Source organism: Spea bombifrons, chromosome 4 (genome assembly GCF_027358695.1).
Source record: "Spea bombifrons isolate aSpeBom1 chromosome 4, aSpeBom1.2.pri, whole genome shotgun sequence".
In the NCBI taxonomy this organism is placed as follows: Eukaryota; Metazoa; Chordata; class Amphibia; order Anura; family Pelobatidae; genus Spea; species Spea bombifrons.
Window position 1 is genome coordinate 39,934,793 of NC_071090.1, and position 15,045 is coordinate 39,949,837.

A 15,045-nucleotide genomic window follows, 5' to 3' on the forward strand; every position below is an offset into this window, starting at 1 on the left:
TATATGGGATAGGCATATGGCTATTCTGAAACCAACGAGTTGTAAGTTTCTGTACTACTTGAACAACCGGTAGTGCTTTTAGCGCACGCTGTCTGTCGGAATGAACCGAATTGGCAGCTGAATAATACATGTTTTCCGTGGTATCGTTTCTTTGTTATTCATGTGTCTGGTGTTTGATGAAAATGTTTACTTCTTCGTGGAATACATTGTATTCTAGAATCTGGAGCGTTCGCAGTGCTGAGCTGTCTGCTGCCGAGAAGCAACAAAAGTATGATAGCTTTATATTAAACGTTTGTAGGAAAGGTATTTAGAAAACTGCACATATAAGTGTCAAAGGATTTAGTAGCGTGTGTACATATATATATATATATATATATATATATATATATATATATATAACAATTATAATAATGATCAGGCGCTAAATATCATACAATATAGATAATGCTGCAAACACTTGAAGTATAGCCCCAAAATACCACCAATAATCATAAAAGATTGAAAAGTGTTGCGCCGAAGAAAATAATAATAATAATAATATTTTCTTCGGTGCAACACTTTTCTATCTTTTACACATATATACAATACAGGCCTTGGAAACAAAGTCTGAAACAAATATACTCAATTACAAAACACACAATCTTGTAATCAAGCAACACTAAGTCTATTCACTAAAAAAAAAATCGAGTTAAGGGTATACCCAAATGACAGGGTTCACCTGAGGTTGCGTTTGAAAAACAGCTTGCAGAAGCACTAATTTGTGAGGCAACTTAAGTTTTGCCTTTACATTTTGCGAGTTACAGGTAAGGGCATGCGGATTCCACGAGACGATGGGCCTGGTTCCTAACAGTACAGAACAATCATGCTTATTCAGGCCCAGATTGGCCATCTGACATGCAGGGTAAATGCCCAGTTTGCCGCTGACCATTGGTCCCATACAGATAGATTTTCCTTTTCCTATTTTCTGTCGCTTTATAAATTATAGAAAGCAAAAAAATATATTGTGAAAACCACTAATCAGTGAAATAATGGTATAATAGATGGGACATGTTACTGCCTTTAGTACATGTGCCCTTAAAATTCGAGATGTTATTCTAATGTCAAGTGTATTCATGAATGAAAATGTCTTCTCTTACAGTAACAAACCAGTGGTTTCTCCCGGCTGTAAGAGGAGATATTCCCCCGGGTTGTGCTGCTCATGGATTCGTGTGTGACGGGACAAGGATCTTAGTCTTTGGAGGAATGGTAGAATATGGCAGGTACAGCAATGAGCTGTATGAGTTACAGGTAGAGTGCGCTGTGAAGTTGATACATTTTGTTTTTCATATTTGTATTGGTAACTTAATGTATGCAAACTGGATACTTTATAGATTCTACTAACCACACACTAGTGTGCGTCTCGGAATCAATGTATAATTGTAATAATGCCAAAACAGTTTAAGATATTATATAGACAAACCAGCATAGCTTAATCTTCAATTTACTAGAAGTACATTAAATCCTGAGTCCACAAACAGATAACCACTGGGTGAAATCCATATAAATCATAACCACTGGCTGCTACTGTCCTAGACTCCAGATCTCCCGACAGCCCCATCCTTTCTGTGTACAATAAACAGTGAGATTGTGACTATGGGTAAGTTTGGTAGGGTTAGCGTGTGTGTTGGTGTTATCTATGAGGTTATGAACTCTTACTAAGTGTATCGCAAAGCTTTGGTCAGTATGGGCTCTGCTAGGCTGCACTTCCTACAGCCTTTGTGTATTTGCTGAGCTGTTACTGCTCAATTTTGTTTCAGACCAACATAAAATTGGTTTCTGGAAACTATCTTGGGCCTTAACAAATAGACACTCAGACTGCTAACTTATTAGATCATATTTAGTATTAAGAACATTCACTGTTAGGTGTTTAGAGAATGTACAGGAGTTTTTAACATTGTTGATGCTGAGCCTATATGGCAATTTATATTGAAAAGCATTAAAATGTGCTAAGACGGGTATGACTTCCCTATCCAGGCAAGCCGCTGGTTATGGAAGAAACTGAAGCCTCAGGCGCCATCCAATGGATCCCCACCTTGTCCTCGGCTTGGCCACAGCTTTTCTCTCCACGGCAATAAATGTTATTTATTTGGTGGACTGGCCAATGAAAGTGAAGACACCAACAATAATATTCCCAGGTATAACATCAAACATCTGGTGAAAAGAAGACATTTGAAATATGTTTTAGATCATAGTACATTATATCTCTAAAAATGTGTTTTTTTTTTTAATCTGTTAACTACGCTAAAGTGCAATATACATTTAGTAGCTTGATCACTTGTATAACAATAGATACAATAGGCAGAGGAGCAGATTCCCATGCAAACAATACACATATACAGAATTTGGTAGAAGCACACAATTATGACATAAGGACACGGGCATGCAGTAAATAAAACTTTGGTGGGATTTTAAAGACAAGGTTAGCTAACTTAAATACCTTGTTTTGTTTATTTCACCAATAGCATTGCTTGTTTCTGATATACATTATGTTTAATACGGCAGGTATCTAAATGATTTTTATGAGCTTGAGTTACGACCAGGAACTGGAGTTGTTGGCTGGAATGTCCCATTTATGAAGGGGACCCCTCCGTCTCCAAGGGAGTCTCATTCTGCAGTTGTATACAACAGAAAAGATATTGGGAAGTCAAAGCTTTACATTTTTGGTGGGATGTCTGGGTGTAGGCTTTGCGATCTTTGGGAACTTGACATCGGTGAGTTCTTCTTGTCATCATAAAATTCTTGTCATCCTGTGATTTTTAATAAGGAACTTCAGATATTTTCTACGATTATATAAAGTTTCTATCTGACTGCTTTGAAATTCATTGATTAGGAAATTTGTTGGATCTGGATTTGTTGCATTTGGTGCATCTACACGGTCTGTTTGAGTAGACTGAATTTTGAAAAGGTTTAATACTAGATTAAGCTATTTTGTCTTCCACCCTTTTAATATTTAGTATTTCGATTTCTTACAGCTGAGCTCTTTATTAGCTGTGTTAATTTTCATATATTTATTTAGTGTTTTTTCATCATTTTGATGTATGTCCATTTATTTCTAGAAACAATGACATGGATGAGTCCAGAAACAAAGGGTCCAGTGCCTTTGCCCAGAAGCCTTCACACAGCAAATATTATAGGAAACAGGTAGGGTTTTTGTACTTAAGGTGAGGTCCCAGGAAAAAAAAATCCTTAAGCAGAAGATACAGTGCTATACACAGCAATGTAGATTAATATGAGCTTCTATATCATAAATGACTTTTATCTGCAGACTTGGAGGATGTCATTGTTGTCAGTCGTGATATTTTGGATGATCTTCTCTCCTGAAACACCACACTGAAATGATTGTTTCCGACAATGTCTGTTCTTCCATAGATTTTCATTAGTTGGAGTGTCCATCTGGGTAATCGACCATTGTAATGTTTACCACGGATAGCATGATAAGGAGTCAAGGTGTCTGTCTAGTAGATTGGGCTAAGGTAGCAGAGCTAGAACACATATGGATGACAGATTTACAGCTGCCTGAACACATTACCGTATTTACCCATGTATTGTCAGTGTGACTGCAGGGAGGGACTGGGAAGTAGTAACTGCAATCTACAACCACTGTATAAGATCTAGTTTTTAGATCCCAAATTTTTTCGAAAAAAAGGTGCGTCTTATACATGGGGAAATACGGTATGCAAAAACAAAACTCTTTTTTTATTAAAAAAAAAAACTAATTTTTGAAAACCCATTTTTAATCTGATGTCCAAAATTAAAAAATGGGGGTTCTCTTTTAGAGAGTAATCTAGTGGATCTCACATACGTTTAGCTCTGCCCAAGTTAAAGATTGGTAGCTTTAAATGAAGGGTTTCTTTTCAGTGAATGTAAAGAGGCTGCATCATTGTGTTTGTGTTTTGAGTATATGATGTCTGCATCTTGAGGTACAATGCAGATAAATATACGTTCATTTGTTAGTAGAAGCAGTAAAGCAATAATAAAATATTTAAAAATATTAAGATTAGAAAAGCTTGTAATCAAATATTTACAACATGTTACTGGTTATCTAATAGGATGTATGTTTTTGGTGGCTGGATTCCACAAGATGATACGTCTCCTCAAGATAGCCAATGGAAGTGCACAAACTCCTTCTCATACCTGGATCTGGGTTTGTGATATTCTTTTTTGGGCGCTTTTATTACTATAAATTCTGCTGTAAATGAACTGGGAACAGGATAACATTTTTGTATGGTTCTAGGTCCCTGGGAATAGGTTTAACGTTACTAAGTATATCTGCCGTACATATGGAACAATCTGCATGTCATTCTTCCACATCAAAGCACCTATTTGTTTTTTCCTATTTGTAAGCACATTACTAAAAGTTTTATTACTTTATTAAATTACTTTAGATGTTCTATTGGAATTAGCATATAGGTTTCCACATAACTTTGAAATTTTAATATTTATTCAACAGACACCAGGGAGTGGACAATTTTAATGTCAGACTGTCTAGAAGACAAGAAGAATTGGCCAAGGCCAAGAGCTGGCCACTGTGCTGTGACAATTGGGAAACGCCTGTATATCTGGAGTGGGAGAGATGGTTACAGGAAAGCATGGAATTATCAAGTTTGCTGTAAAGACCTGTGGTATATTGACCTGGGTATGTTTGCTGATATGTTGTACATGTTACTTTTCCAATATATACTTTTTCTTACCGTTAATATTCACTATTTATTGAAATTGCGTCTGGCTCAGTCACCGTCTGGCTCATAGAGTTTAACAGAGTTTCAGCGTCAACAGCTTGACCTTAGTAAATATCCAAGTTACACGCCTTCAGTAAATCAACCCCAAGGAATCTGAAAAATACGTTTCTTTGAGCAATTATTATCTCAATCTCAAAGTGTCATTTACTAAGGTTGAGGATGACACAGTGATTATTTACATGTAGAAATTCAAGATCATAAATGATATCGGCAAAAACAACCAAATTCTGCCATTAAAAATATATTATTTTTCTGACTTTAGATGTTTCAGGGTAATGTGTGTAGATACACAGTCCAGATTGCATGTTTCCTTTGGATGGCCGGCTCACACCTTTCCCAAAAATGTCTAGGGTTATTTTCACTATATAGTAGAACTAAATGTAAAGCGGCTTTGATGCCTTCTCTTTATTCTATTATATTAGTTTCTGGAAACTTACTTAAATCTACATATTACTCAAATTTGAACACTTATTTTATCAGAAAAGCCGCCAGCGCCTTCCCAAGTCCAGCTGATCCGTGCCACCACCAACTCATTTCATCTGAAATGGAATGAAATCCCAACTGTTGAAGGTTATCTACTGCAGTTAAATCCAGAGTCTTCATCTTTATCAAATCCAGGAACACCTGCTCCTATCAGTGAAATTTCAGCACTGAACTCTCAAGGCAACATCGCTCCTGTTGTACATACCTCTCCCCTTCATGTGCTTCAGAGTAAGCTTTACTTTGCATGGATTATAAAAGAAGAGAAAACCAGAGTGTTTAAAAATGTTTCTTTACACTGATACAGATTCATCCCTCAGTGTTATTAAAACATTACAAATGAATCTATGCAGTCACTCTATATTCAGAAATGTTTTTTAACTGGTATTTTTAATTCGAATATGTAGCATGTATATAAAAATGAGATTGAAATCAAATCAAATGCTGTGATAACCATTGTGTTCGAGTAACTTCTGATTTTTGTTATCTGTGAATCAGACAATGACAGTCGTGACTCTCCTGGTTTCGGAGTGGATCATTCTGATCTAAAGAGCAACAGTGGTCAAGCTAATCAAGTAAGAATTTATTCTCGTTACAAATATATTATATACACATACATATTTGGGTCACAGAAGGTATTAGCCTAGAAGCAACGTACTGTTTTTTGGGTTACAATCGTAAAACTAGATAGATGAGTACAGAGTTAACAGCCGCAATCAAGGTGTCAGGAATGTTTGTGATGAGAACCTTGTTTGAGCAATGAGACCAGGAACGTTTTGGATGTGTGGATAGCTGAGTGTGAAGTATTAAGGTCTGAGTCTTTAAATCAGGAAAAAAAAGGGCAGACTAAATGGGCAGAACGGATCTCATCTGCCTTAAAATTCTGTGTTTCTATCAGTCCAAAATGCATGTTCATCTCACATTTTATACAAAGTGCTGGTCTACGTGGATTATGTTACACTTATGCTATAGGTAATGAAAGATTTTTCTTCTAGGGGATGCAGTAATTACTTTTCTAATTAGTTCTGGTTTGCCAGGTAGAGAACCCAACAGCTAGTTGTATATTACAACATGCGACCACAGATCAAGAAGTAGATACGAAGATTACGGTGTCAGAGAATCATGCTCTCTCAGGGGCAACAGAGGAGATACATGGCAAATCACAAACTTCACCGGAGACTAAACTCATTGGTAAGGGAGACGGCAAATCAAAGCAAATGTATGAAGCACCACACAGAAATAATGATGAATCTTGCACTGTTTGATTTCTAGGTTGAAATAAATTGTCAAAAGAACTGTGAGTTCAAAGATGGGCTTGGGGAAGACACATATGCAACCATTGCAGAATGTGTGCTGGCAAATTGTTTAATTGCTAAACGCAGGAAATGTACAAATTACAAGCAGACATCTCTGTGTACCCAACTGCATCGAACCTGTGCACTGCTTCTTTACTGCTGTCTTTGAATTAACATTATAAAAAATATGCAGAAATACAAAAAAAGAATTAGATGTGGTAAATGAGATGATGCATTTATTTAATGAAGAATGCCCTTTAGTTGCTATTTAATATATTCAGAGTAGACAAAGGAATGTAATGGGCTGTTATTTACTTTGTACCATAGGTCCTCATACATCATCAAATTTGAATGATGTGGATGACATGGATATAGGAAATGTAACTCCTGCCGTTTCTGCTTCCGGCATTGTCTCCAGTGCACACACTATGGTAACCCAGCAGACCAATCTTATTAAAGATGGCACCTCAATAACAACATGCAGTACAAAATACGAAGGTTTGAAATACGTTTCACATACTGTATTTTGAGCCGTTTGTTTGTACTACAATGTTTTATAGGCTGGATGTGACCTGTAGATATTTTTATTGAGTATGTTGAAAATAAATGTATAGTGCAAAACTAATGCATTTTTCATGGAAACTTGTCATATTTTCAAATCCAGCAATCCATCTGCAGAGACTGTAACTGTAAACACATTTACTGCTTTTTACTGAATCTGTACAGTTATCCATCTCAATTTTGGGGTCATGAAAGTATTGGGTACAAAGGATTTTCAATATATGTCAGAGGTCTAGGCTCTGCTGTCACATAAGAGTCCAAGTTTCATTATATTTCAATAAATTATGGTTTTTTTCCCCATCCCCTCCACCTCAGAAAACCTTAATCCAGAACCTATCATATGACTCTGTTCTGCCAGGTTTATGCACACGCACAAGGAGCAAAACTATGTAGCTTTAAAAGGGGGTAATAGGGATCTAACCCTAAGTTATATTGAGTACTAACAAGATGTTTGCATCGTGTGTTCCGTGGACATTGGTGGAAATTTAAATTAGCAGAAGTCTGGGAAAGTCAATGTACCTCGCTCTTTTCCTGAACTTAATCCCAAACTTGGTCCTAAATCATTATGGTCCTTTCAGCAAAGCTGGGTTTACATATGCCTCTGGAGTCTAGTACACATTTGTTTGTTTTTTGTTGCGTCTCTCTGGTATATAAACTGCTTATTTTTTCTATAGTAGCTTTTCAACCAAGTTTGCTAGAATTTATATTTTTTTTTTTCATTATACGTTTGTTTTTACCTTTCTAGAAAAATGCACACCTCCGTCAAAGCCTCCACTTCCTCTTTCCACAGTAAGTCAATAGATATTATAACATTGAAAATGTCTGCTGCTCTCCTATGAGTGATTCAGTTCTGACAGCTAGCTAAGGACTAAACTAGTTGGTATTTACCTAATCACCATAACTTGCACCGTTTGTTTACTAGTCGGTCTTGTTTGTGATTTATAAATAATAACCAAGAACACTTGGGGATCCAGTAAACAAACTCCCACAGCAGTCAAGTTACACGCTTACACCCTAAACGGCAGCAAACGGGTTACTAATAAACACATACCCTGAACAATAAAATCTACACGTGGGTATTTAATGCATAGCCCCTACATTACATTTATTTATGGATCATCAGCAGGTTCTGTAGCACAGTATATAATAGGGGGCAGTGAAGATTAGCAATAGCATTATAGCATGACCACCTGCTCCTTGTCATTGAAGCTATGTAACATTAAGAAACGTTGCCTGCTTCTGGGATTGTTTCACTGGATTTTCTTTATGATTGAGACATAATGGCGCCGAGGCAGGAGAAGGCCCTGCTCATGTGAGCTTACACAAACCCAAGAGCTTTCATCATCTAGTGACATTAGCTTAGAATGTGTTGCAGCTGTTAGCAGACTCGTACATGTCATCCTAACACGAGGCACAAAACGTTTTCTTTTTCCTCGCAGACTAGTCACCTAAAAGCTACGGCTAAAAATGGGAACAAACTGTGGTGCGATGTTGGGATTTTTCAGACAAACACTGCGGCCGTGACTCATTTCTTCTTGCTTTCTGAGGGCAAACAGGCCACATCTAATAAGGTATACCTTCATGGGCTCTTTATACCTACCTGAACAGATAAATGCATTGCATGTGGGTTTTTTGTATGGTGAGGAAGAAATATACTTAGGGATGCAAGGTGTCCACATTTTCAGTGAAGGTAAGTAGAGTACCTCCTGGGGCTACTGACTTTTGCACTGGCTGCTATGGGACGAGGAATACTTTTCAGACTTTTTATACATACAAGTTCTAAATTAGAATGCTTTGTACAGCCATAGGTTTGATTTCCTACTGATAGCACATGTTCTCCTATACTCATTTCTCTTGTGTGCATTTGGAAGTTTATTGATTTCTGAATATGTAATGCATATTAAGGTAGTATCGAATACATACTTTTTGCAGACTGTAATATTTATATACGTTTCCTGATGCGTTTTTAGGACTGCGACCAAGATATCTCCGATGTTACGTTATTGAAAAAGCATGATTTATTGCCCGGAAGTGCCTATAGATTCAGAGTAGCAGCAATTAATGGCCTTGGAATAGGGCCTTTCAGTAAAATCAGTGAGTTTAAGACATGCATTCCTGGCTTTCCTGGAGCACCTTCATCTGTAAAAGTAACAAAGGTAAGGTTATCTTGGAACAGGCTAAATATACAGCAGTAGGAGACAAGTCCAATTTATAGAGGAAACAGGGCTTCTTGGCGGGAAAAGTTCTACTGATTTGGAAGATTACTGTTACTGAAATAAAGTTATTTGCATTGTATAGGATAATGCTACTTGTTCCTTACTACTTATAATTGTAGCTTACTTTGCATGGACCCCATTGCGTTTTTTTTATTTTTATTTTTTTCTGGAGCTAGACAATTAGATGTAAGTCCTGTTTTCTTCCTTCCTTCCTTTCTGATTCAAAGTATACTTAAGAATGCTGCCCGTGCATGTGTAGATGTATGGTTTGAAATGATTTGGTTTGAAAAGTATGGTTTGAAATGATTGAAAGTTCAATTTAGTCTTGCTAGCGACTGATTCATGTCATTACCCTTCATTTCTCCACAGACAGCAGATTGTATCCACCTTTCCTGGGAGACGCCTTCCTCACCCACTGGCAATATTTTAGAATACTCTGCCTACTTAGCCATACGCACCACACAGCTGCCAGAGGCCCTGAATCAGCTTGTGTTCATGAAGATCTACTGCGGCCTCCAGACAGCCTGCACTGTGACAGCCGCCCAGCTGGCAAATGCCCACGTTGACTGCACCTCCAGGCCTGCTGTCGTGTTTAGGATCTCTGCAAAGAATGAAAAAGGTTATGGACCAGCTACACAAGTTAGATGGCTTCAAGGTATGCCATACACTACCCAAAGCTCAGTTACTTTTAATTTCTGTGCGCTTGTTGTCTCTAACCTGGCTGCTGTAGCAGTGGTTGGACACCAGATAAAAATCATGCAGCTATACATTTTAATTGAGCATAGGAGTCCAGGCATTGACTCTTTACAGAAGAGTCTCCCAAACTGGTACAGTTTGTCTACCACTTTTAGTTATACTGTAGCTATAGACCCTTAGAGGTAGATATTTCTGAAAAATGTAGATGTTCTGCAATGTTTTATCTGTCTTTGTCTCCCCAGAATGTACTAGACTCAAATGTATAAGGCCCAATCCAGAACATATGCATTTTCCCATAAAATCTTAGGCAAATTTGGTATTGTAAATAATATGTAATGTCATTTTACTTCAAATTTTAGATTCCTCCAAAAATAAAAAAGAAACGAAGAATACAGAGAAACAAAGTGTGACAACATCACAAAGGTAATGTCTCATACGCAATGAGTGTTTTATTAATATCACATACACAGCCTTAATGAGGCTGGCCAATATATTAACTGAGATCACATTCACAAGCAGTAGAAGCAATCAGAACATAACCACTAGGCTTCTAAAATACATAGCAGGACAGTGTATGCACAGTTATAACAATTAAACAAAGATTTCATAAAGCGTTCATCCAGGGTTAAAAAAAAACGGGTTGGAAGAGGCTTTCTTTAAACATTAGGGAATAAATAAAGTGCAGTAATGGTAATTTAGTAGACAGAAGAATCAGTGGAACAATACATTTAACAGTAAGCTGGCTGTCACTTGATATATGGTAACAATTTGTTTAATATAGATTTGTGGAACGTAGATATATTTTCTTATAAAAATGTCATGTTTTGCAGCAGAGAAAACATGAGGTTGAAAATGGAGAATCCCTAACTGGATCCAAAAGCAAAGTCGTGTAGATGTTTAACATCACAACTGCAAAGAATATGTCTATTTTAAATGTTGCCCCCTTTGGCAATAGAGCTATATGTTTCACTTTTGTTTTTTTTGTAATATTTTGTAAATCTAAAAAAAAAATGTTTTTATTTTTTACATTATGCTTCTTATATGTCTTATTGTATAGGTATATAAGTATATACATTTTTTGTTGACAATTAAGTGTTAGTTAAATGTACTCAGGTGGGATTACATGGTTCAGTTTCTGTTTAGGAGAAACGGACTTTTGCTTCCATATTTTTTACCACTTTCCTATACTTGTGGGTATCTGTTATAAAGCAATAAAATGGTGCAAAGGGACAGGAGGAATGTGAAACTAGTGCAATACACAAGGCACGCTGCACTTCCTAGTATTAGGGTCTTGTGCCAGTCATTCACGATATGATTACAGGGGTAAATTATGATAGAAAGTAAATTAAATATTTTCAATGTGTACTTTTGTAGAAGAGATTGATCTAACGTGTAGAGGTTTTAAAATGACTTTTTTTGTTTTTAGAATAATAGCGAAACTATTCCTTTTAAGTCGATATGCAATAGAGGCAGCAGGAAGGGGTGTCTTCTGTAATTGTCTGGGCACAAGCAGTTTACAGAAACTTGGCAAAATGCTTCAAAACATGCACCACCTTTTGTCTTGCATGTGCAATATGATGGCACTCGGTTGGTTTACTTGTAAGAAGCGTCATTTGCAGGCATTTGCTTCTCCAGCTGTATTGTGATAATGTCACATAAGTACCTTGTAGAGTGATTGTTGGGTTGCTACTTTTACCTAGCCATATTACTTATGTATTGTGTGACTGAGTGTTATTCTGCATGCGTATTTATTATTGGGGGGGGGACCGTAATATATATATATATATATATTTTTAATCATAGTAAAGGTTAAAAAGTGATTCATATGAGAATCCAAATGTTTGGCATTCCGTAAGTGTAGTAGTTTTGACCTAAATCCCCCTTTATGCCGAAAGCTTTTATTTTTGTTTCTTTGTACAATCCCGGTGTATAAATTCCTGCATATGTGTAATAATATGTATCCTGATCGTGACCTGAGGCCTGAAATGTTATTTCGGTAGCAACCATGCTTCCTCTTGGTAAAAAAAAAAAAAAAAAGCACAATTTATGCGTGTTTGTCTCCTGAGAACTCTTGCATAAAATTATTGGAGGATAACTTAATTTTGGGTTAGTTCCGTGCATCTCTGCTAATAACTGGTTGTCTTAAGCTGCACCAATACACTAATGATAGCAAATTACTGTATGAATAAGACAAAGGTGTGTTGCCCATGGTCTGGACTGTTAAAGTCAAGGACCACAGACATACCCTCTTGCTAGGATCTGCAGACAGTGGCGTCTCTTGGTTATACAGGGGCCCTAAGCAGTAGCTTAATCTTTTTATATGGTAGCAGCACCCCATCTGCAGAGCAGAGCTGCCCATAAAGTATTATTGCTTGCATAGAGTGTGTAAGATGCAATTGGAAGACAACAGGGCTCTAAAATCATGTCAGTAAGTGGTGATTGAAGAGAAACAAAACCATTGTGTTCCATAATTCTGCACCTTTATATGAATCACAGATGTCGTCTTTGACCTTTTTAAGGCTGATGTAGTGTAACCTCTGTTCAGACAATTCTTTTCATTGTAAGCAGCTGTACACTACTGTACACACTACTGGTAACCATTAACTATATGACTAAAGTAAAAGCCAGCACTCCATTCCTCATGATGCTCAGATTAGCAATTCTCAATGGCAGCTGGATACATTGGCTTTGTATATTTATTTATGTCCAATCGTTGTCTCACTAACTCTGTGATGGAGCTATATGTAAGATCAAAGAAACCTAGTGTGATGTCGATTAGGGTATCAAACATTAATTATGTTAAAGCTGCTATTTGGTGGCTGCATAGCACTATGCGATAACACATACCGGTAATTGCTTCCCTTTGGCTTTGGCTTCCAAGATCCAAAACATTCCTAACGGGGAGCCCAAGGAATGGAATATAATCTTTATAGAATCACAGAGAGCCGTCATATTAGTCTGACTAATAGATTTGTCTTCCTGGTATCTCTTGGGTGTTTTTCATTTAGGTGTTAAGGGGATTTCCATTCTATATTTCTTCTTAATATTGGGAATATTCTATAAATCTATGTTTTCCATAAATTCTTATATATAGTGTACATTTAGTGCAAATTATTTTAATACTGAATAATATCTGCCTTTTTAAAGAGAGATGGGAATCTTCAAGGAGTTATTTTTGCAGCAATTTGTTCAGAAGATTTAAATATATTTAAAAGCACGAACGCCTCCTTTGTAGAACAACCTGCTTCTGCTTGGTGGCTTATATTTATAGATGTGTGCTTCAACATTGATAGAATAGATTTTTGGCATTTCGTGTTTTTTTTAAATAGGAAAATAGCAACATTATGCAATAACCATCTAGAATTGGTTCTCGGTGGCAGCTGTATACAAAAAAAGTATACAAAATTGACATAAGGGAGAGTTACCATATGAAAGAGGAGCCCTAGGCCTCTGCTGGCAATGTCTTTGGTAATTGTCTTGTACATGCTTGGTAATGATGTTTGTCAACACATGCCCTGGCTTACATTGGGTAAGTTTGCTAAACTGACAACTTTCACTTAAAAGGTACAGTAATTGTTAAATGTACATATACACAGAAACATGTTCCAGTGAGCAGCCGAGAGGCCGTCGACAAGGTTTGTTGGGGAAACAAATGGCTTTCTGTGTAGTTTGCTACTGTTCAATATTGACATTTGATGGTGAATTTAAAATCAAGAGACCTGTTTCAATAGTGCTACCCATTGATTTACAATATTGTAAGAGTAAAATGCTTTTGATAGATTGAGCTGATGTTTTCTCCTTAACTGGACCGGGGTTTTATGTCTGCGTCATCTTAGTGGCTGCTCTGGTAACTCAGTCACCAGTTTTGAAGCAGCTGCACCTTTAGAAAGCTGCTTGATTTATTGCGGTTAGGAATTTTGACATTAGCTCTTAAAATGAGTCATTATTGGAATATTCAAGGCAGAGTATATGCACAGGAAATGTTTTTTTATTATTATTATTCATTTTGTACCAGAGCACTGGGTGCATTGCCAAGAGGTGTTGTTTTTTTGGCTACTAAAAGACAATTTTCATTTGTTATGCATTGTTAATATTTGCAGCATTTATACAAAATGTGCTGTGCAGAATGTCTGTTGGTCCATAGCTATAGAAGTTCTCTTATAGAGATTTCTAATTCCGGAGTGCAGGCAACAGGCGTAATTTAGGATTCCCATCAAAGTGCCCAGTTTGGGAAGTCCTAAGCCTCTAGCAGGATTGCTGCTGTTGGTGACAGATTTGGATACCAGCTAATTCGTTGGATGGAAATATCCATGTTGCTGCACTACCACCAGTGCTCCAGCAATAATAACTTTTTTTTTTTTTTTTTAGATTATCTTGATGTTGTAGCTTCTGCGTAAGAATGCATTTTGGCCTCTTCTTGGCAGGACTAGAGAGTTTGACTAAGCTCATCTTGTGCAAGGAAGGCAAAAATCTTTGTTGTGCCTCTATGACTGTGCGGTTCTGTCTAATCTTTCCTATTTTATATATAGAAATCTTTGTGTTTGTAAGCTGTACCCTTTTGGTGTTTACACTAGCCTTAATCACTTGTGCAGTGAATATACCCCTTTACTTTTTTTGTTCATGCTTGCTTTGCACTACTATCAATGTAAATGACTTCATGCATGCGGAGTTTATGATGCAGCACCTTACAAACCAGATACCATGCTTCTGCGTTATAACCGGTATAACTGGCGGACTGACCTATACAGAGGACCGTATGTCAAATATATGTAAAGAAAATAAGTATTTTAGTGTCGAAATGTTTATTTTTGTTGTTGTAGCATTTTATGTGCCAGGAGAATGAGCATTTTTGCCAAAATCTATTTGATGGTCCACATCTTAATTGTAAATTTATTTTAAAAAAACTTGTGCATTGTTTTTTTTAAAAAAAATAAGCTCTTTGCATGTATGATATTACAACTTATATGTCAATTGTATATACTGCCCAGGCGGTTATCTTACACCAGAGCTGGACAAATC

General features: G+C 36.8%; 1 protein-coding gene across 2 annotated transcripts in view; it reads left to right on the plus strand.

Annotated features, from left to right (window-relative positions):
- HCFC2 (host cell factor C2) overlaps nt 1-11,391 on the plus strand; it is a 12,141-nt gene extending 750 nt beyond the window's left edge. Inside the window, exons 2-17 of one of the 2 annotated variants that reach the window (XM_053463551.1) lie at nt 1,139-1,287; nt 2,014-2,174; nt 2,542-2,750; nt 3,096-3,180; nt 4,089-4,183; nt 4,490-4,675; nt 5,259-5,489; nt 5,757-5,849; nt 6,342-6,449; nt 6,881-7,051; nt 7,860-7,903; nt 8,554-8,685; nt 9,085-9,270; nt 9,700-9,985; nt 10,386-10,449; nt 10,857-11,391. In XM_053463551.1, the coding sequence (XP_053319526.1) occupies nt 1,139-1,287; nt 2,014-2,174; nt 2,542-2,750; nt 3,096-3,180; nt 4,089-4,183; nt 4,490-4,675; nt 5,259-5,489; nt 5,757-5,849; nt 6,342-6,449; nt 6,881-7,051; nt 7,860-7,903; nt 8,554-8,685; nt 9,085-9,270; nt 9,700-9,985; nt 10,386-10,449; nt 10,857-10,893 (2,237 nt within the window). In that variant the 3' untranslated portion in view covers nt 10,894-11,391. The remainder of the gene's footprint in view (nt 1-1,138; nt 1,288-2,013; nt 2,175-2,541; nt 2,751-3,095; nt 3,181-4,088; nt 4,184-4,489; nt 4,676-5,258; nt 5,490-5,756; nt 5,850-6,341; nt 6,450-6,880; nt 7,052-7,859; nt 7,904-8,553; nt 8,686-9,084; nt 9,271-9,699; nt 9,986-10,385; nt 10,450-10,856) is intronic. The other variant, XM_053463552.1, reaches the window with a different exon arrangement.
- The last annotated feature ends 3,654 nt before the right edge of the window (nt 11,392-15,045 follow it).